Source organism: Chiloscyllium punctatum, chromosome 11 (assembly GCF_047496795.1).
Source record: "Chiloscyllium punctatum isolate Juve2018m chromosome 11, sChiPun1.3, whole genome shotgun sequence".
Taxonomy (NCBI): Eukaryota; Metazoa; Chordata; class Chondrichthyes; order Orectolobiformes; family Hemiscylliidae; genus Chiloscyllium; species Chiloscyllium punctatum.
The window spans coordinates 53783566-53807260 of NC_092749.1; the positions used below are offsets into that span (position 1 = coordinate 53783566).

Sequence of the window (23695 nt, forward strand, 5' to 3'; positions counted from 1 at the left end):
CCCAGTCGATGTTTGGAAAGTTAAAATCCCCTACCATAACCAACCTATTATTCTTACAGATAGCTGAGATCTCCTTACAAGTTTGTTTCTCAATTTCCCTCTGACTATTGGGGGGTCTATAATACAATCCCAATTAGGTGATCATCCCTTTCTTATTTCTCAGTTCCACCCAAATAACTTCCCTGGATGTATTTCCGGGAATATCCTCCCTCAGCACAGCTGTAATGCTATCCGTTATCAAAAATGCCATTCCCCCTCCTCTCTTGCCTCCCTTTCTATCCTTCCTGTAGCATTTGTATCCTGGAACATGAAGCTGCCAGTCCTGCCCATCCCTGAGCCATGTTTCCGTAATTGCTATGATATCCCATTCCCTTGTTCCTAACCATGCCCTGAGTTCATCTGCCTTCCCTGTTATGCCCCTTGCATTGAAATAAATGCAGTTTAATTTATTAGTCCTACCTTGTCCCTGCCTGCCCTGACTGTTTGACTCACTTCTCTTCTCAGCTGTACCCGTCTCAGATCGATCTCTTTCCTCACTATCTCCCAGGGTCCCCCCCCCTCCACCTTACTAATTTAAATCCTCCCAAGCAGTTCGAGCAAATGTCCCTGCCAGTATATTGGCCCCCTTCCAATTTAGGTGCAATCCGTCCTTCTTGTACAGGTCACTTCTACCCCATAAGAGATCCTTCTCCCATACACCAGCTCCTCAGCCATGCATTCATCTGCTCTATCCTCCCATTCCTGCCCTCACTAGCTCATAGCACTGGGAGTAATCCAGATATTACTACCCTTGAGGACCCCCTTTTTAGATTTCTGCCTAACTCTCTGTAAGGGTCTAGAATAGAGTGGTGCTGGAAAATCACAGCTGCTCAGAGGCAGCATCCGAGGAGCAGTAAAATCGACATTTTGGGCAAATGCCCTTCATCAGGAATACAGGCAGAGAGCCTGAAGATTGGAGAGATAAATTTATGAGACATCCTCGATCCTGGCACCAGGGAAACAACACACCATTCTGCTTTTTCTCTGCTGGCCACAGAAACGTCTGTCTGTACCTCTGACTACAGAATCCCCTAACACAATTGATCTCTTGGAAGCCGACATATCCCTCGTTGCATTAGAGCCAGTCTCAATACCAGAAACTTGGCTGTTCGTGCTACGTTCCCCTGAGAATCCATCACCCCCTACATTTTCCAAAACAGCATACCTGTTTGAAATAGGTATATCCACAAAAGAATCCTGCCCTAGGTGCTGACCTCTGTCACCCTTCCTGGTGTTAGCCCGTCTATGTGACTGTATCTGAGATTTTCTCCCCTTCCTATAACTGCCATCCATCACATATTGTTGCTGTTGCAAATTCCTCATTCTTTCTATCTATCTCTCCAACAAATCCACTCGATCTGATAAGATTTGCATCCAACAGCATTTATGGCAGATATAATCCGCAGTAACCCTTAAACCCTCTTTAAACTCCCACATCTGCCAAGAAGTACATATCACTGCAAAGGCTATTTTTGCTCCTTCACAATCTACAGACCCAGAAAATTACAGTCTTATTCCTCTCCTAACACTGCCCCAGGTTAAATTAATAGCTATGGCTTATATTTTCAGTTTAATGAAGAGACTTATCTCCAAAAACACATAATCAAGAAAGAATCCACTATACTCACTACTGCAGCCTTTGTCTTGGACAGATTTAAAACAACAATCAACTTCTCATTCTGTGCTGTGAACTTCGCCCAACAGTTCCTCCAAGATTAGTTGTGAATTTTCTCTCTCTCTCTCTCTCTCTCTCTCCTGCACTGTCCTCACCATGTGTTTCCTTTATCTGCTCTTCTCCCTTTTAAATTGCTGTTGTTTTGACATTTTTTTTCCAAAGTTCCAAAACAATGCAATAGCATATAAAACAGTAATTGCTGCTCCTGGAATTCGAGGAAATCACCTCCAACACCTAAAATACCTCAAAAAAAAAGGAGCAGCTCTTACAGCCAGAAATTTTTCCCGTCCTCCATCTTGGATTGCCCAGAATCCTCCTCCCACTAGTATGTTGATGTTGGGGGTTTCAGTAATGATAATGCTGTTGAATATCAGAGAGCAATGGTTAAATTCTCTTATTGGTGATGTTTTTTCACTTGCATGGTATGAATTGTATTGTTGCATGCATGACTGTGTCATTGCATTATGAAGCTCAACTCATATGCTTGTGGCATATGTGGGAAGTTTCATACATGAAAGGCAGAAATATTAATGATTGCAGAGCAGAAAGATAAACTGAAGTCCCGAACATTTAATGCTGCTTATGATTGGCTAACTTCACAATATGCCTCACTTGTTCTGATAATGATTGAAATCATGTTTAGAATACTAATGTAGGAGTATAAGTAATATATGATTAATCAAAAATTCTGATAGCTTCATTGGTGTGGAGCTTAGAAGAATAATTAGGTGAACACAATGCTGTCTCCTTTCTTCTGAAGTAAATGGGAATTTTTATAGATTGTCACATCATCCATGTTCATCTAAGTGTATTAATCAATCAACAGCTGAGTTGTGCATTGTGCATGTTCCTTTACTGGAGCTATCTGGTTCCTTAATGGGTTGTAACCTGCATCTGCAGCCAGTATTACACTAAAAACCACAGCATTTCCAATCATTTCAAAAATGATCCACCACTTGCATGGACGGCCAATATCATAATATCATAGAATCCCTACCGTGTGGAAACAGGTCATTTTTGGCCCAACAAATCCACACTGAACCTCCAAAGAGTAACTCACCCAGAACCATTCCCCAACTTTATTACTCCAAATTTACCCCTAACTAATGCACCTAACCTACACATCCCTGAACACTATGGGCAATTTAGCATGGCCAATTCACCTAATGTGCTCATCTTTGGATTGTGGGAGGAAACCACAGCACCTGGAGGAAACCCACGCAGAAATGGGGAGACCGTGCAAACTGCGTGCAAACAGTCGCGAGGCTGGAATCGAACTTGGGTCCGTGGCACTGTGAAGCAGCAGTGCATCAGGCAGCTGAACGATTGGACTTGTTACTAAATATATACGAGTTATGTTTGAAGCTTGTTCTTACCATATAATACACCATCTGTGAGTTTCTTAGAAATTTTCCAAAAGGAATGCCTGGGCAGGCATTGATTCTGTAGGTTAAACATGCTTTTAAGCAGTGTTAGATGTAATATGTTTTGCACCTTCGGGAATTGCTTCGGCCAGAAGATGTAACCCTGGACAGGTTGTCTACATTGGTAGGCTGGTCTCGTAATATTTCTACTGGGCTGTGTGTGAGACAAGCTAAATTACACAAAGGAGGAAGATTACAGACATTAGCTCCTCGAGCTGAACCAACTGTTTTGTTATCAATTTGTTTTCTGATCTTTACTTCTAACAAGATCACAATAAACCAATTTTTGGAAGTCCAGGTACAGCCCACTGTGGCACCTAGATACACAGGAATTGGGTTGTGTACCAACCAGGGAACATAAAGGAAAATATGAAGCCTTTAGCTGGGCATTGTGTGGTTGGATGAAAATAGATTTAAATTGTTCTTTGGCATGGCTTAAGTCTTCATCTTTAGCAGTAAAGACTCATTTCCCATTTGTGCTCGGGATGATATGCTTCTTCAATTGACTTAGCTGTTATAGTTCATTTTAATCACTTCTGGGACAAATAGCCACTTGTACTTTGACCACATATATAAATGCTCAATTCTTCCTTATGCACCTCCATGGAATGGACGGCATTCTCTCATTCATATGAAAATTAGTAAGCACTAATGATACATGACGATCACAAAACTTCACTCCATTGAGGTCAATTTTCCAGCACCACTGTTGCTAATTTGTCTTCACAGGAAAACCAATACCATACGTGCACTCCCCTGATGCCAAACATTTTGGTGGGAGTAATAGTGAGAGTGCAGGGAATGTCCATCAGAAGTATGCATGGTAAGTAGATCATGAAATCAGTCGCCCTGACTTTGACTTTGTACCGGTGGGTGTATATTTAGCAATAGGAAGGTACCTCACCAGTGCTGCAAAAAGGATTATCAAAAGGTTAGTTGTTAATTGATTTCTGCTGGCTATTGCTCAGTATGTAGAGAAGCTAGGCAGAGCCAGATACAAAAATTATTGACCCTGGTCCCACCACCACCACCCCTACCAGGTTTAATCCCCCATTTATATTCTTCAAGTACCCACAATTGGGAACCTTAGTGGGTTTAACTGTTTTATATAGGTCTATCCAGATTTCTTGATTCTTGTGGCCCATTGCCTCAATATTGAAAGTGAAGCCATTGAAAGCTCAGGTTGTAGTATGATGCACTTTACAACCAGAGCTTTGTCACACAACTTGGTTGTTCATTTTACACAACTAGCTCTTCTTCTTTGAACCTGGCCATATGTAATTTGCAGACAGCAACAGCTTCTAAATTACTTGAATCTCTCAACAAAGTCATAGAGATCTACTGCACAGGAAAAGACCCTTCAGCTCATCAAGTCTATGCCAGTCAAAACTAGCACCTATTTTCCAGCACTTGCCCCAAAGCCTTTGCCTTGGCATCGCAAATGCACTTCTAAGTACTTCTTAAATGTTATGAAGATTCGGCCTCTCATAGTTAACCTGGCCGTGGCGTAGATTATAAGAGTAGGAAGATAGTTGGAGCTGTGAAAAACTTTGGTCAGGTCACAGATGGAGTGCATAGTTCTAGTACCCTCAGTAGAAAGGATGTGATTGTACTAGAGTTGGAGGGGTGGGGGGGAGGAAGGAGAATGCACAGCAGACTTAGCAGGATTTTGTGTGGAATGAAGTAGGTTAACTATGAGGAGAGGCTGAATAAGCTTGGGTTGTTTTCTTTGGAACAGAGAAGGCTGAGTGGGGAAGTGACTTGAGGTATATAGTATTATAAGGGGCATGGACAGGGTGATTAGAAAGTAGTTAAAGGGTCAGTTGCATGGATGTCCTCATCACAGAAGTCAAAATGCAACCTCAGGACAGGGAGAAGATGCTATGGCCAGTGTAAATTTATCTGAATTTCCACTGTTGATGAGGTCCCACATGGGTGACTGATAAACAGTGACTGTGAATGTCGCCATGAATGTTTACAAATTTGAGTATCTTCAGCCTGGATCTTGCAACATTCGATCTTGCAACATTCATAATATCTCCCAGTTTGTTTTCCACTGTTACCTAGGGGTGGTCACTGAGGCTCTGTTTTCCAACAGGACTTAACACCTTTCACTCTTTTGCCAGATAGAAGAAGGTAGAACAAGCACATAGCTACATGAGGATTACAGGCTTCCCTATGGTACAAAACATCATTGACTCCATGCATACCGCTTCGTGGGTGCCGTATGTCAACCGTAACATGCATTGAATGGATTTCACTCCCTCAACTTCCAGCTGGTTTGCAAGCAAACACAACGTGCAGTCTCATGCAGGTCAGTGGCCGGTGTCCTGGCCACAATCCACTTGGCCATGTACATTTAAGCTGCAAGGACAAATTGGAGGGCAGCTACTATGCTAACTAAAAGCATAGAATCAAAGAATTATTACAGTACTGTAATTTCACCCCGATCTCTATACTGGCTCTCTGCAGCAAAACCACCCATTCCCCATAGGCCAGCATTTTTTTTCTACTCCTACGAATTCAGTGCAAGTTTTAAAAGTTAGAATCCACCTACATTACACAATCAGGCAATGCATTCCTGATCTTTGCCACTCACTGCATAGAAAGATATTTTCTTATGCCACCGTTACTTCTTAATCAGTAACTTAATCGTTTTTTAAAAATTGATGTCCTCTGATTCTCAACCCTTCTGCCAATAAGAACAGACCTCCCTAGCCATAAGACATAGGAACTGAATTAGGGCATTCAACCCACTGAACCGGCTCTGCTCTGCTATTCAATCATAGCTGATATGTTTCTCAACCATGTTTTCTTGCCTTCTCCCTATAATCTTTGTTCCCCTTACTAATCCCAGCACTGACCCCTGCAGGACTCCACTAGTCTCCACTGGCGGCCATCCTGAAAAAAAACCTTTAACCCTATGCTCTGTCTTCTACCAGTCAGCCAATCCTCTATCCATGCCAGTACCTTGCCCCTAATACCATAGATTTTTATTTTGTTTAGCAGCCTCCTATGCAGAGCCTTGTTAAAGGCCTTCTGGAAATCCAATAGGTCATATTCTCTAGCTCTCCTTTGTCTAACTTGATTGTTACCTCCTCAAAGAATTCTAACAGATTTGTCAGACAAGACTTTACCTTGACAAAGCCATGCTAATGCAACTTTTTTTTTTGACCATCTACTTCCAAGTATTCCACAATCTTATTCTTAATAATAGACTGTAAAATCTTACTGAGGACTAAAGTCAGGCTAACCAGTCTATAATTTCCTGTCTTCTGCCTCCTTCACTTTTTAAACATGGATGTTACTGGAGTAGGACTAGAAAATAGTTAATGTGATTCCTGAAAGGTCACCACCAATGCCTCTACAACCTCCTCAACTATATCTTTTAAGACCTCTGGAGGAGTAGTCCATCTGGTCCTAGTGATTCACCCACCTTCAGACCTTTCAGCAGTAATGGCAACTGCATTCTCTTACACCCCCTGATTCTCTTGGAGTCCTGGTATGTTGCTGGTATCTTACACTGGTACCTAGTTCCTCTGGCATTTCTTTGTTCCCAATTACTTATTTGCATTTTCCATTATGTTTTCCATTTTACATGACATTTTCCAGTGTCCATTTTTGCCCCTCTCTTTCTATTTAGATAAAAACTAAAAACTTGTGCAACCTTCTTTTATATTACTAGCTAGTTTACTCTCATATTTCATCTTTTATCCCTCCCTTTATTGCTTTTTAAAGTTATCTTCTGCTGGTTGTTAAAGGCTTCGCAAAAATCATCTTCACATTGTATCCTTCTTCTTGGGATGAGTTTCTGCTAAGCTCCCAAATTACACCCTGCCATTGCTCCTCCACCATTTTCCCTACTAGGCTCCCCTTCCAATCAACTCTGTCTGGCTCCTCCCTCATGTCTTTGCCATTGCCTTTACTCAATTGTAATACAATTCCACCTGATTCTTAGCTCCTCCCTCTCAAACTGCAGGGTGAATTCTATCATATTGTGGTCACTGCCCCCAAGGGGTTCCTTCACTTTCGGCTCCCTAATTAAGTCTGCCTCATTAAACGTTACCACATCCAGAATTGCCAGTTCCCTAGTGGACTGCTCCAAAAAACATGTTGTAGACATTCCACAACTTGCTTTCTTGAGATCTGCTACCAACCTGATTTTCCCAGTTAACAACATATTGTCTGGCCTGACATCTTTATGTTAGCCACTCTGTCCCAACTCCTGTCAAATCTATCAAATCTCCTTTTAATCTTTCCTTCACAAAGGAGAACAGCCCCACTTTCTCCATTCTAGCCATGTATCTAAAGTCCCTCATCCCTGGAACCATTTTCATAAATCATTTTTGCATTTTCTCAAAAGTCTTTATATCTTTCTTAAATTGAGGTGTACAATTAAAATTTTAGAGCCAGACAGTTGAGGAGTCAAATTAGGAAATAATTCTTCATTCATTGGAAATTTGGAGCTCTCTCTGCTGCAAAAGGTAATCCTTGCCACATCAGTTTCTAATTTTCAAACTTAAACAATGTCATGATCACTGATAACCTCAGGTCGCCTATGGATATTTTAAACTTTCATTCCAATTTTTTTTTAAAGTGGACTGATAGAGCGAAGATAACTTTGCATATAAATCCGGTGGCTACCTGGAGAGAAATTCTGGAATGTTACATGTGTACAGATTCAGGAAAACTTAAAAAGATAAAAAAAAAGAGAGAACACTAGGATGACTGCTCACGCCCCTCTCAGTGAGGAATCGTTTCCTTCAGAGTAGGTTTATGCTTTACCTTTCCAGGGATATACAGAAAATAGGGTGTAAAAAATGTGGGTTAACTAATTTGTGTTTGTAACTTTGCATCCTAGTGTTGACTTGTGTGCTATGAAAATCACAACTTTGAGACAGCCATTAAACACCCCTGCACCTCAGGTATAAAAGGAGAGTAGACACTCCCTGACTGAGTGTTGCTAGCCAGCCACTGTCAAGGACACCAGAGAATTTCAATTGACATGCAAACCAAGAAGCTTGAATTTATAGTCACAGTTATACAGCATGGAACCAGACCCTACGTTCCAACTCATTTGAGCAGAGCAGATATCCTAAACTGACCTAATCCCGCTTGACAGCATTTGGCTCATATCCCTCTAAACCCTTCCTATTCATGTACCCATCCAGATGCCTTTTAAATGTTGTAATTGTACCAGCTTCCAGCACCTCCATTTGGCAGCTTGTTCCATACACACACTACCCTATGCATGATAAAGTTGCCCCTTAGGTCCCTTTTAAATTTTTTCCCTCTCACCTTAAACCCAAGCCCTCCAGTTTTTGTCTCCCCTACTCTGGGGGAAAAAGACCTTCGCTATTCACCTTATCTATGCCTCTCATGATTTGATAAGCATCTATAAGGTCACGCATCTGCCTCCAATGCGCCAAGGCAAAACGCCCCAGCCTATTTAGCCTCTCCCTATCTTCCTATTTACCCTCTCAAGCTCTCCAGTCCCAGCAATATCTTTTCTGAACCCTTTCAAGTTGAACAAAATCTTTCCTATAGTATGCTGCCTGACCTGCTCTACTTTTACAGTGCAACACTTTCTGACTTTAACCCAATCATACCCTATTACCTCATTATATGTGGATATTTGAGTTATCCTCTACAATATTTGCAATATTTAAGCTGGTGGCTGAGAGTGAGAGCAAGTGAGGATGCTCTATCTTCATTAATACAAAAGCAAAATACTACAGATGCTGGAAATCTGAAATAAATGCAGACAATTTGGGTAAAACTCAGCAGGCCAGGCAGCATCTAAGAGAAACAGAGTTCTGATAAAGGATCATTGACCTGAAATCTGAAGATTTTTCTCTGCACTGATGTTGCTTGATCTTTCTCTTCCATCACTCCCTGACCAGGTTGCCATTTTTGTGTATCCGAAATTAAAAACGCCCAAGCTTGGGTGGTAAACCATCACATTACCTGTCCTACAGGTGAGGGAGAAGTCAATGAGTGAATGTCTTGTTGGATGATGTGTTGACATGGTTGCTAACCTGATCATCCATGCAAGCTATGTTATAGGTCAGTGGCTTGTACTGTACGGGTGAGGCGAAAGTTTAAAAGTTACTTTTGAATTATCATAATTGAAAAATGAGTCTTGGAGTGTTGTGAATTGACCAGCTTGTGAAGCTAATGATACAATTGTAGGATTTGATATTTGAAGGTGAAGTCATTAACCATGGGCATTTGTGTGATTGACCTTGCAACATTACATCCACCTTAGGGCTAGACTCCTGACATTGATCATGGCAATCTGCTCCCATTGTCCTGTTAAAGAGTCTATCAACCTGGCCTCTTGACCTCTTAGCGCCAGAGGACTTTTCTGTTTCTCTGCCACCAGGGAGTTCAGGACAGCATCACAACACCTTGGATGATATTTTCTGCGTTACTGAATCATAATTCACTGTTATTTCCTGCTTGCATTTTCTGTAAACTGCCAATTCAGAATATGCCTGGCCTTTAAGAGTTACGTGCTGAATTGACCGAGCAAGGTACTAGTATTGTACAAATGTGGACTCTACCCAAGAGACGCAGCCAATCAGCAATACATTTAACACTTTCTGTGATGTTATCAGGTTAATTATGCATTGTGATAACTGGGCTAGTTCCTCAGCCTTAGTGAGTGTGTAGTGGTGCTGCATTCTGGGGTGTCCTTCTGAGGCAGAAAATCACCCCTGATATGGCAATAGTGCCATGGGCTCCGCTTCCCAACAACACATTCTAGTCGAGGTCACTAGTGGGTAAGATCCTTGAGTAACCAACTGGGCCATATATTTTCAGCGCTATGGAGAGGCATGTGAATGATATATTTTTGATATGTTAGTGAGTGAGCTAGGTATAAAATTTGGGTTTAAATCCAGTTTAGACAGTGTGGTAAAAATATTTCACTGACATAATGGTGCAAAATGAAATGAATGAATAAATTCAACTTGTATTTTACAAAAAATAAGTCAGCACAGCAACACAAAGCTTACTTACCAATAAATTACGAAAACGTAGATTGTAAAACATGCTGCATGAAATAATTAGTCCAATGCTAAATGTTTTTCTAGTTTTGAAATCCTGGTTATGTTATTGATTAGATTTTGGCATTTGGGGGAAGTTTGAGTGCTTGTCTTGCACACTTGCAGCAGGAAGTCACACCCATTGTCAGTACTGCTTGTGGTTTTTCCAATTTACACAGGCAGTGAGTGAGGTTCCCCATCATCCGAGACTAGGTACACTAACTTGAATATTCATTATTACTTGCTTCTCTCAATTAGAAAGTGAAGCTTTTCAAGGAAATTATGTTAATCCTGCAGTAGCAAACCAAATTAACAACTTACAGCCCCTAATTGCAATGAGTTGCTGTTCAGCAATATAAAAGATTGCAGATGATTCAACAATACTGCTGATCCTGGAAGCCCAAAATGAAAACAAAATGCTGGAACTATTCTGGCAAGTCTAACAGCATCTGTAGAGAGAGAGAGAGAAAAACAGAGCTAATAGGCAGAATTTAATGCAAATTTGAAATAAAGGTGGCATTTACTTGGGCAGATGGATGGCAGGTAGAGACCCTGCTACTCTAACTCCTGCCAAAGGTAGGCTCATGGATATCCCTGTTATGCCATTGCCAATTGAGGCCCTTAACCAGGCAATAGCAATGTGCATCATAACTGGAACCTTCTACAAAACACCCCACTCCTGTATTTTTGACATTGTAATAGTCACTTCCCACACCCCTGCTGTCTGACAAAAACCCACAAGCCAGTTGAAACCATCCATATCCATTCCGTATAATAGTTACCACTCCATAATGACTTGTTCAATCCACTTTCCAACTCCGCATCCCATACATAGCAACAATCCCAAGCAACAGCTTTTGGATCAAGGAATGGAAAACATGAAAAGTCACCAAGTTCCTGTTCTTACACTCAAACAAAAACCTTTCACCTTTGTAAATATATCCTCATTACACTTCTAAAATATCTGCTCTAATGTCTTTGCTGTCAAACCTGGTTGTGAGACATACCAAGGAACAGCATTGCTCATCTCTCTCGAGTAATCGACTCCTTGACTATAAATAGCCTCTGATACCAGGAACCATGACATTGATGACTATAGTCAAGGTGTTGCACTTTAATGTGGACAACACCGAGGCAAAATATAGCACAGAGGGATTATGGTAAGGTCTGGCCAGCAGGCATCATTCTGCACTTACACCCACCTTGTGAGGGAAACTATAGAATCACTGATGGTTCCATACATTTTTGGAAGGAATGATACATTTTGTCCTATGTATCAGCCTTTCAAGGGAGCACGCTGCTATTCAAGGCTGGGAGATATTCAATAGGCAGCTCACCTCTCCATTTTCTCTCATAGCTCAGTGGTCGCTGAGGAAAAGTTGTGAAAACACTGCCTCTTGTAGATTATTACTATCCTAGACAATGCTTGGTGATTTCATGGCGATGTTTCAGTCTGTTGCAAACTTAAGAGATTGGATTACTAATGATGGAATGATCAAAAGGAGAGCCATACGATACATCCTATAAAGATTGTGTCCCTGCGCGTAAAGCAACTTGGCAGAATCATGCAAGTCACGGGTATTCCTAAAGTCCTAACTAAACTGTTGAAGGGCTGAAGTGGTGATTATATTAGTCCAAGAGTAGTACAATGACGTGTTGAGGCTGGTGGTTTGCCACCACGGAGTTGTGTGGTTGAAGGATAGCGAGGAAGCTGGTGACCATGCGGGAATGTTGTGGTGAAGACGCATTTGAATGATGGCCAGGGCAAACAGTTGGCGGGTTGCACCTGCCAAGTACCCGCTCTGACTCGCATATCATATGAAACATAAGGAAGAAGAGCAGAAATATACCAGTGGACCCCTGAAACTTGCTCTGCTATTTAATAAGAGCATGGCTGATATGTTTGTTTTTCAAATTCAATATTCCCGTCTGTCCTGATGACCTTTTGATTCTGTTGCCTAACAAGGATTTATCTACATCTGCCTTAAAAAATTGTTAAAGTACTCCTCTTCCACACCCTCTACGGCAGAGTTCCAAAGTTGCAGAATTTTCTGAGAGGAAAACAAATTCTCCTCCTCTCTGTCCGAAAAGGAAACTCAATTTTAAAACAGTGCCCCTGACTGTGGATTCACCCACAATAGGAAACATCCACAACAGCCAAGCCTGTCTACTCTGTCCTTACAAAACAACCTACTCATTCCAGAAATCAATCCCTTAAACCTCCTTTGAACTGTTTCCAACTTCTTTACTTGCTACATTAAATAAGGGGTCAAATCAGCACATAGTATTCAAGCTGTCGTTTCACCAATGTATTGGAAACATAACACCCTTCATTTTATATTTAGTTTGTCTTGTCATGAAGAAAGGCATCCCACCTGCATACTAACATTTTGTGACTCGTGCACTAGTGTACCAAGTTACCTCTGTACCTAAGAATTAATCAGGAATTTGTGTCATCTAGTTTCTGAGGGAAGGGGTGGAGAATTGAAAAGTGGCAATTAAATGAAGTGCAAAACTGAAGTACTGCCAATACTAGAAGTCTGAAAGAGAAATACAGGGAATGTTGGAGAAATTCAGGAGGTGTGGCAGTTTCTGTGGTTTTCTCTCTCAACATATGCTGCCATGTCTGCTGAGTTTGTCCAGCATTCCCTATATTTGGTAGCTCAATTCACCTTATTTATAACAATAGGATGCAAATGCTTGCAAATAAGGTAGTTGCTGCTCCATAGTGAGATTCTGAAGTTATCATTTAAAGCTTTAGGGGACAATTGAAAAAATGATTCTCAACATCAAGTTCATTCTCACTGTATTTTTCTACCTTTCCCATCATTTCCCACACCACACAAAGGAGGGTACAATTCCACCTCCATCTCTATTAATAGAACCTAGCATTTTCTCTCCTACTAACTAGCTTTTAATTAATCTCCTGTTTTGTCTCCTCCTCCTTAAATAGTGGGGTTAACTTTGCTACCTTTCAATTCTTTTGTACCATTGCAGAATCATAGGAAATTCTGTAACATCAATTTAATACAGGTGTTACCTCTGCACTTACATCTTTGAAAACTTGAGGAGGAAAGCCATTACATCTTGGAGATTTGATGACTTTTTGTGCCTTTAATTTTTCTAGTATCTTTTTTTTTCTCACCAATACCAATTTCTGACTCATGCTAGCTTCTTAGATTCAGACTGTTTCCAGAATGTTTCTTGTGGCTAGTACTGCAAAGAAAGGTACCAAGTATTTGTAAAATGGCTTTGCCATTTACTAGTTCATTCTAAGCTCTGCTGTTTTTACGGAAAGGACCTGTTTATTTTCACTTCTCTCTTCCTTTTCATATATCTGTGGAAAGATTTGCAATGTGTTTCTTGTCGGTTTTCACACATTCTTTTTCCCTTTATCAATTTTGTAGTGAGATCAAAACAATTGCAAATGTAACAAGGGGGTGGGGAACAGAATAATGAATAAGCAAGTTAAAAAATTGTAGAAGGAGAGTAATGTGGATCTTGCAGCTGCTCCGGAATTGGAGGTTTTCCTTGGGATTTTCCTCTCTAGTTTTCTAGAGCAGGAGGAAATTTTTCATTTAAAATTTTTCTTGGAACTTTTATAGTCCAAAAGAAAAGAAAAATGAGGGAGGAGAAATTGGATTACACAGAATTTGTTGGAGAGGCCTGTCCATGTGTTTGTCTAGGTGTTGACGGCACTAGAGAGAGAAGCTTTTATTGTTGCACAGAACTCGGGAGATTGACCTTTTCAACTTGTTTGTGGAAGTTTTGATATTAGCAGTTTAAATAATGACAGGGATCAGGGCTTAATATTCCTTTACTCAGATCTGGAGATTTGAAAGCTGACTGATCGAGAATGTGAAGAGGAAACTATTTTTCATTTGCTGGGAATTTCAGCTAAGTGCTTTTTTTTTCTCTTTTGCACGTTTGAAATTTAAAATTTGTGGTAAGGGAAGGGTAGTTTTTTCTTGCGGAGAAGTTCTTTTTAGAACTTTTTTTAGGCCTTATCCTATAGGATATAGTTTTAAAGTTCTCCCTACATTAGTGTTGTAGACTAATTGCTGTTGACACACTGATTTGAGAAAAGTGGGGTCTTTTCAGTCAAATCTAAGTGAGCAAATTTTAACGGGGAATTATGGCAGTCAATGGCTTGTTGTGTTCCTCCTGTCAGAACTGGAAGATTAGAGAACAGTTGACCATCCCTGGATGCTGTGTCTGCAGGAGGTGTTTTTGGGTCCATCTCATTTCAAACTGCTTGAATTGGCTGGAGAGGCAATTAGAGTCACTGAGGAGCATGCAGGAGACACAAAGTGTGATAGTTAATCGTTTTAGAGAGGCGGTTACATTGCAGATTCCGTGAGATAGATGGCTGACTGTCAGGAGAGGTAAGAAGGTAGTTCAGGAGTCTCCTGTGGTTATTTCTCTCTCAAACAGATATACTGTTTTGTGTTCTATTTGGGGGATAGCCTCTCAGAAGAAAATAGGTGGCAGCCAGATCTTGGGCACCAAGAATGAATTATATATTAAGCAGGGTTTGTCAGTGTTCAAGAGGAATTGTTATAGGGCACAGACAGAAGAATTGATTGGCGTAGACTGTTCGCAGCGAAAAGAATGACTGTCAAGTGGGAGGCTTTTAAAAGTGAAATAATGAGATTTCAGAGGTGTTATGTTCCTGTTAAATTGAAGGGTAAGGCTAGTAGGAGTAAGGGACAATGTATGAGTAAAGATATTGAGGCTCTATTCAAGAATAAGAAGGATCATATATTAGGTATAGGCAGCTGGGATCAAGTGAATCTCTTGAAGAGTCTGGGATCTGGAGGGTGGTTAATGATGTGCCTTTATTTAAGAGGCTGTAAGGAGAAGCCTGGGAACTGTAGACCTGTGAGTCTGACATCAGTGGTGGTAAAGTTGTAGCACGGGATTCCTAGAGGGGATTTACGTGCATTTGGAGAGGCAAGCACTGACTAGGGATAGTCAAAATGGATTTGTGCGTGGGAAATCATGTCTCACAAACTTGATTGAGTTTTTTGAGCATGCAACCAAAAAGATTGAGGGCAGAGATGTAAATATTGTTTACTTGGACTTTAATAAAGCCTTTGACAAGGTTCCACATGATAAATTAATTAGTGAAGTTAGATCACTTTGGATTTAGGAAGAGCTTGCCGATTGAATACAAAATTGGCTTTATGGAAAGAGACAGAGTGAGGGTTGTTTTTCGGGATTGAGACCTGTGACCAGCAATGTTCTGCACGGACTGGTGCTGGGACCACTCTTGTAATTTATATAAATGATTTGGATGAGAATATAGGAGGAATGATTAGTAAGTTTGCAGATAACATCAAAATTAGTGGTATAGTGGAGAGTGAAGAAGGTTATCTAAGATTACAGAGAGATCTTGTTTTCGGAGGGTCGGTGTGGACTTGGGCCAAAGGGCCTGTTTCCACACTGTAGGTAATCTTAAAAAAGAAATTGGGCAAATGAACTGAGGAGTGGCAGATGGATTTTAAGTTGGATAAATGTGAGATATTGTATTTTGGTACAACAAACAAGGGCAGAACTTGTACAAAGAATGGTAGGTCCTGGGTAGTGTTGTAGAACAGAGACAACTAGGGGTTCAGGTACCTGGTTCTTTGAAAGTTGCATCATAGCGTGGTTAAGAAGGCTTTTAACACACTTGCCTTCATTGCTCAGATCGTTTTAGAATTGGAGTTGGGACATCATATTGAGGTTATACAGGACATTGGTGAGGCCACTTTTGGGGTACCGCATTCTGTTCTGGTTGCCCTGTTATTGGAAGATATTATTAAATTGCAGAGGGTTCAGTGAAGATTTACCAGGATGTTGCCAAAACTAGAGGATTTGCATCATAACGATGGGATGTATAGGCTGGGGCTTATTTCACAGGAGTGTAGGAGATTGGCGTTATAGAGGTTTATTAACTCATGAAAGGCATAGATAAAATGAATAGCAGAGGTCTTTTCACTAGAGTGGGTGAGTTCAAAACAAAGGGGCATATTTTCAAGGTGAGAGGAGAAAAACTTAAAAGGGACCTGAAGGGCAACCTTTTCACATAGAGGGCGGTTTGTATGTGGACTGTCAGAGGAAACAGTAGATGCTGGAACAGCTACAGCATTTAAATGACGTTTGGCTAGGTACATGAATTGGAAAGGTTTAGAAGGATATCGGCCAAATGCAGGCTGGTGGGACTGCTTTAGTCTGGAAAACATGGCCAGCATGGACGAGTTGGACCACAGGGTCTGTTACCATGTTGTGTGAATCTGTGACTCTATAATAATGTCTGTTTTGAGATTCTCTGTTCTCTGAACTACTTTTTGGTGTTAAGAAGGAATCACAGCTGAATAAAGAGTTAAAGCATCTAGTGGAACTTTTGGAGGAGTTGGGAAAAAAATGTAAAACAGTATTTTATAGAGGTAAATGTGGCCTCCTTGGCTATCTTTTAACTGAAATGGTGATCAAGATCATCTCCGTTCACCCAGGCGATGGCTACAATATCTCTAACTCAATTTTCTGCTCTGTGTGTTTCCAAAAACTGGTGTAACAGCTTTGGTAGGGAGCTTTCACATATTCAGCAGCTCAGAACCATCTCTCAGAAAGCATGGTTCAATAAAACCACTTTAATTCTGGCTCTGCCCTGATAGATTAGCTCTTCATGAAACCTCAGTTACCATTCAATATCAGCTTGAACAAAGGGTCTCTTCCATACTTGCTGGAACCAAATTCCAGTTACCGACCTCATTAATAATTTTGGCTATCTGTTTAAATTCTTTGCTCTTCCTAGAGTCGCTGTATCTGTTAGAATGTTTTAATTCAAGGCTTAGCCTACAGTAAGCAAATGGACTTAGCCTCACAAACAAACAAACAAACAAAGCTTGTTTGGTGTGTTTTTTCCCTTTTACCAAAAGTTGTCTCAAAGTCCACAAGTCATTTCCAGCTCAATTCAAAATTGTTAAAATAAAAATAATGAAAAATCAGCAAGGAAAAATAATGAAAAATCAGCAACAATGGTCCATCACCTCTGTTCCCTCGCTGATTTAACTGGTAGTCTCCTTTTTCTGATGTCATTGTAAAATGACCACCAACTGGACTTTTAGTAATGGAAATTGGCTACCTGTTTCTAGGAGCAGGTAACCTCTTCACTTTCAGTCCTGTTGTCAAAAACACATCCCAAGGAATATGCTGCCTATTTCACTGACCCTGCCTCCACTGCTGTCTGGGGAGTAGAATTCTACAAGACTTAATAACCCCTTGAGGAATAAAACATTTCCACATCTCCATCTTCAATGAGAGATCCCTTATTTTTAAACTATGACCCTAGTTCTAGTTTTTCCCAGAAGGGCAAATGTTAGTATTACATTAGACAAGTCGTCTCCTCAGCAGCATATGCAGCATTGAAGGCAATGGAAAGAAAGTTCACTGGACTGATTCCAGGTATGGGGAAGAGCTTGAGTTATAATGGGTTTGTATTTGTTGAAATATAAAAGAATGAGAGATGACCTGATTGAAATGTGCAACATTTTAAGCAACATGGGACAGGCTAAATGCAGGAGTCTCCCCTTGTGGGAGAGTCTAGGACTCAAGAGCATAGTCCCAGAATAAGGGGTCACTGATTTAAAACAGATGAAGAGGAATTTCTTCTTTCAGAGGGTTGTGAATCTGTGGAATTGTTCAGAGTGATGTAGAGTCTGGGACATTAAGTATGTTCAGATAGATAGATTTTTAATCAGTAAGGGAAACCAGGGTAATGGGGGAAAAGCAAGAAGGTGGAGTTAAGGATTATCAAATCCGCCATGTTCTCATTGAATGTTAGAGCAGACTCGATGGGCTGAATGGCCTGCTTTTGCCTTTAGGTTTTATGGCTATAAAAATGTAAGTTTTTTTTCTTTTTTCCTCTGTGTATTAGGTTTAATTAAATAACAGCAGTTTTATGTCTTTGTTGGACAGTACAGTTAACAGGTGTCTGTCGTATTAACCTGCTACAAGACATGAAAAATGGATGAGTATCTGAAATAGGATTCCATTTCTGCACATCCTGCTAGCGTGGGCATTCAGTCTCACTTGCTGCTAAAATGAGCATCTAGAAAGTTTAGTGAAGCTTTCAAACCATATCTCATTATCACCTAATCTCCAAGGAAGTACTGACTGAAAGTTTGTGGGCTCCATTCCTGGTGGTTATGCCAGGATTGCGCCATCAATTTTCTCCAGTGTTGTTCGTTCTGGAGTTTGTAGTCAATGAAAGGGCACCCTTATTAACATGGACTTGTGGGTCCCCAAATCCTATGTCCACCTGCTTACCTGGTGTAGCTAGAATCTGCCAGATATTTAGAAGTGGAGATTTGGGGTGGTCTAGGTAGCAATTCCAAAATTGCATTTGTTTGCTCCCTGTTAAAGGGACTAATACTATACTACCTTCTGGGACGCAGTTATTTCCCTGCTCAGATTGACATCCTCTACCCCACTGCCCTCATTTGTCTTTCTAAAGGGAGGTGTGCATCATGTGACCGAACATCTTGGCTTCTAAACTGGCTCCATTATGGGTCAGAGAAGATAGAGTCCACAGCACACAGAGTTCTGGCTTTACCTCCTTCAATATTCAGGTCTTGACATTCCTGAGCCTTTCCAAGGAGTGTTCACCAGAGTTACATTTGGAGTCAAAAAGGCTCAGGAAATTTTGAGTTTGAGCAAATCAGTAGCTTTTTTTTTTCATAAGTGTGGATTCAAACAATATAACTCAGAAATTGGGGAAGGTTCTGTCCTGTGAAACTACTTATTTCACTATTTTTATCTGTTCCCCTTTTAGTTTAGCTACCCCATCCCCCACTGCCTGCCCTTCATTGTTGTCTCTCTCTACATTTTGTTTTTTTTCTCCGTTTGCATCAGTGAAACTTAATGATTAGCTGCTGATAATTAGCTAATGGTTATGATCTTAATTTCTGTCTCCTTCTCAGATTTCTGTCAAATATTGCACACCTTTAGCACTACACTTGCAAACCACTTGCATGAAAGGTATATATGTTTGATTGTAGCTAACCATTTCATTTGGGATTCCATCAAAGTCGCTGGAAGAGAGAGAATTCTCAGACAGTCTTGTCGAAATTAAGTTTTATGATAAATATACTTGAGTTTATCCTTTCTTTTGAGTTCTCCCTATTTAAGATGTGTTTCTCTTTTAACAGGAATATGAAAGATTGGAACAGGAAAATACTGCTTTAAAAAGGGAAATAAGGAAACTTAGTGAAGAAGTGAAACATTTATCAGAAGTGTTGAAAGATCATGAACGCATTTGCCCGCTGATACAGTGTGCCATGAACTTTGTCACAATGCCTCGGCCTCACTCTGATGGACTCGCCAGCTGTTTACCACGTCGTGGTCAAAGCGAAGTTTCTTAAATGGCACTGAAATTGCAAGATTTTATTTTATCACGGAAGATTCCGATACATTGTCAAATGTTTGAATGTGTTTGATTGTTTTTTTTTGTAGATGCAGAGGTGTGAGGACATTATTTATGAGATGTTGGACCATATTATGAACTACATGATGCTGCTGTGATCCTGTGCACTGTAATGTCAAGTCTAAAGACACAGTCAAACTTATAGGGACATGAACAACATGTGGAAGACTTGTGGAAGAATCTGACAAGAAGTTGGAAAGGACGAAAGTGATGTTGCAAGCAATTCATTCTTTTATCCAGCTCCAGAGCGGTGTGGCAAGTTTTTCACTAGATGCCACTGCATTGTTAATTAATGGAGTTGTTAAATGCCTTATTATGCCACAATTCACCTCCTCAATATTCAGATTCCTATCTTAACTAAATACTTGATGCCTAGTTTTTTTCAATGTATTTTGCTAAGGACATCAGAGAGGGTATATGACAACTTCAGCTCGCTATTTGGCAGCAACATCTCAGGGCACATTCTATGCTCACCATATTCACAGACATTGACATCCAATATGTGCCAGTCTCTATGACTCCTAATGGCACATCTCCAGTCCACTTACAAGACTCTTCAGCACATCATTACTGCACCTCAGGCTGCACTGGCATCTGTCACTTCAATGCTGCTGCAAGGACATTGTACATTCAGGGAAATGCACCCAGCTCATGGACTGGGCCAGGCTGTAGCTCCAGCCTGTTTGCTTCCTGTTACAGTGATCACTTAATCTGAGCCTCTCTGAATGCTCTTAATATCCCTGTCTTGCACTGCTTTGCCTTCCCTTTTTGCACCATGTTCCCTCCGCCAGCGATACCAGGCTTATAGTGTTGCTGTATTGCTTTGCAATTTAGTACAGGCACAATGTCAGGAAAATTGTCATGGAAGTCAGCAATCCTCAGTTAAGATAAGAGTGGTAGCTTTATCTCAGGGATCCCAGAACAATAAGTCAAGGGCAGCCTTCGATACCAGTCCACTGGCTTGGACAGGGTCGGTCAACCATTGGGGGCCATCAGGATGTAATAAGTGAGGAGCCAAATGTCAGGCGGGTCACCCACCTTGACTATCTGCATCCTACTGGTGGCTGTTGTCTTCCTGGATTGAGAGTGAGAGAGATGATTGTGGAGATCAATTAATGGAGATGAAAGCAGGTGACAAGCTTCGGGGAGGGAGCAGAGAGCTAGTGCTTTCGGAGATTGGAGTGGTTGAAAGTAAGCGGATGAGAGAAGATGTTGCAGGTATTTGAGAGTGGCAGAGCCTTGATGGGCATGGGTACAAGGATAGAGTGAATATATGGTACAAAAGCGAGGCTGGTATCGCTTATACTCACTGTGTGGAGAAACACCTTCCTACAAAGCTGGGCCATTCACCAGATGGCTGAGACTGCACTGACCCAGGCTGCAACCCAGAGCAGTCTGGCATGGTGTGCTATCGTGGCTTCCTCTGCTGGTCCTAGTGGAAGAGAGCTGTGCACCACCCCTTCCAGTAGGACATACAAGTCCCAGCCCAGAATGTGGAAGCCCATTTTCCCTTGCCTGTCATGTCCAAGGCACATGTCAGAGACTATGCAGGGCAGCTCCCACTTGCCGTGCTCACCCTGGTGTACAGCAGCTTTTTAAAGACTCCAGTGTCAGGGATGAGAGCCAATTCTAGGATATCCAGAGAACAAGTTGTTCTGTGAATTGTGCCAGGTAAAATGGAGCTTAAATTGACAAGAGGGATGCTATGGAGCAGGGTATGTGTAGTTAATGAGGCAATTTCAGTAAGACAAGATAAGAAACATGGCTGGACTGTAGTAAATAAACCCATCAAAAAAATCTCAATGCAATCATTCTTTGCTGAAAAATATGAAGTTCAACCCTAGATATTTTAAAGTTTGCATATTGTTCAGAGAATATGTATATAATATTCCCCTCAAATCAAATGCAATAAAGTTGGCAGTTGGTAGTCACATAGGCAGAAGCTGGCACATATCTTTATATTCTCTTGGTTTTTAAAATTATGATTGGTTACACAATTTAACAAGCTTTGTAGTGAACAGTAAGAAAGTCAGCTTTTTGAAAGACATCACCCTGAAGTTTTTCATTTATTTAGTAAAGCTTTGCATACACTGACCTCTTTTCCCCCATGCTTCCCCTCTTTTAGCTATATTGACAATGTCATAATTTTTTAAGCTAGCAGATAATAATGTCTGCTCTGTCGTGAGAAAAAAACGAAACTGACCAAATTTCTTGTGGCTACTCGCGCCGAAGTGTTAAACTTCATGGGAGTTTTATTTCCTCTAAATGTGAAGAAAGCACATCATCATATCCTACACTGAATGAAGAAATAGCACATAACTATCTCCACAAAACAAAAGAAATTCAATTTCATCAACTCTAATGGAAATAAGGAATATAGTTTATTAACTTCTCCGAGTGGAGCTATCCTTGCATAAAAAAGACAATCTGAGAGTGGTTTACTTGGTGATTTGAATGGATTATACACTCATTGACTTGCAGCTAGAAACCATTATTTCATGAAATGTAGCCCTGATGTTACAACTGACCTTTATACCATGACTTTACACACTGGTTCCTCTGAAACATTTTGGGTATTATCATTTGAGCACATAATAGTCGTTAAATAGCATGAATAGTGTTATGAAGTTGAAGGCAGGTACTGTACCTTTTAAGAGAGTGTGAATGCTGTGTTGCACTAAGAGTTTACAAGCACCTGTCATATGACTAACTAGCAATCTCAAAGTGTACAAAAAATTGAAAATATGTAACATTTAGCTGTGAAATAGATACCTGAGTTGGTTGCTGTTTTGACAACAATTTGCATCTAGCCAATTGGTTTAAATTATGTCCCAGGATACTAAACCCAATTGTCATAGAGATGTACAGCATGGAAACAGACCCTTCGGTCCAACCCGTCCATGCCAAACAGATATCCCAACCCAATCTAGTCCCACCTGCCAGCACCCAGCCCATATCACTCCAAACCCTTCCTATTCATATACCCATCAAAATGCCTCTTAAATGTTGCAATTGTACTAGCCTCCACCACATCCTCTGGCAGCTCATTCCATACACTTACCACCCTCTGCATGAAAAAGTTGTCCCGTAGGTCTCTTTTATATCTTTCCTCTCTCACCCTAAACCTATGTCCTCTAGTTCTGGACTCCCCGACCCCAGGGAAAAGACTTTGCCTATTTATCCTATCCACGCCCCTCATAATTTAAGGTCACCCCTCAGCCTCCGCTCCAGGGAAAACAGCCCCAGCCTGTTCAGCCTCTCCCTGTAGCTCAGATCCTCCAACCCTGGCAACATCCTTGTAAATCTTTTCTGAACCCTTTCAAGTTGCGCAACATCTTTGTTTTGCCAACCAATGAGATGATCCGATGTTGAGGGGATAAAAAAGATAGGCATTTTGAAAGTCAGACAGAGTAACTGCCATCAAGACAGACCCAAACACACACTATCAAAGGTACCTTTTCATATATTAAAAAAAAATTCACAATAAAAGAAAGGGAGATCTTCAGCTCGAAGAAGAGAGACACCAACAACAACAGCCACTGTATGGTTTTGAAATTAAGTTGATGTAATTTTAATAAGTGTTTTTATTGGAACAGTATATTGTTATACAGTTGGAGGCAGATAATAAGCAGTTAAGAGAAAGGGGGGCGTCAAGTTGTGAATTGTTGTTTAATGTTCACTTTTAGAGTTAAGGAATAAATTGATATTACTTTCTTTAAATAGTGGAATTTGGGGTGTTCTCTGTCACTCATACTTTAACAGATTACGAGATGAGGTGAACTTTCCTTGGTTTAATTAGCAGAAGGGTTCACCGCCGTGTTGTAACAGTTTGGGGGTTTGGGTCTGGGATTTGGACAGGCTTAGACAGATCCAGTCTGACATTTGGACAGATTTGAATAGATTTGGGGTATGAAAAACCCATGGAAATTTAAACACTTGCCAATTAGTGTCCTAGATCTTTAAATAAAACAGAGGTGAGACAATTTGTTTAATTTCAGTTACTTGTGGTTGGTTAAATTAAAAGTGAAAGAATTGGATC

General features: G+C 40.7%; 1 protein-coding gene across 1 annotated transcript in view; it reads left to right on the top strand.

Annotated features, from left to right (window-relative positions):
- The window catches only part of batf3 (basic leucine zipper transcription factor, ATF-like 3), a 30248-nt gene extending 6903 nt beyond the window's left edge, over positions 1-23345 (top strand). Inside the window, exon 3 of the mRNA XM_072580811.1 lies at positions 19382-23345. Coding sequence (XP_072436912.1) covers positions 19382-19594 — 213 coding nt within the window. The 3' untranslated portion in view covers positions 19595-23345. The remainder of the gene's footprint in view (positions 1-19381) is intronic.
- Positions 23346-23695: the final 350 nt, after the last annotated feature.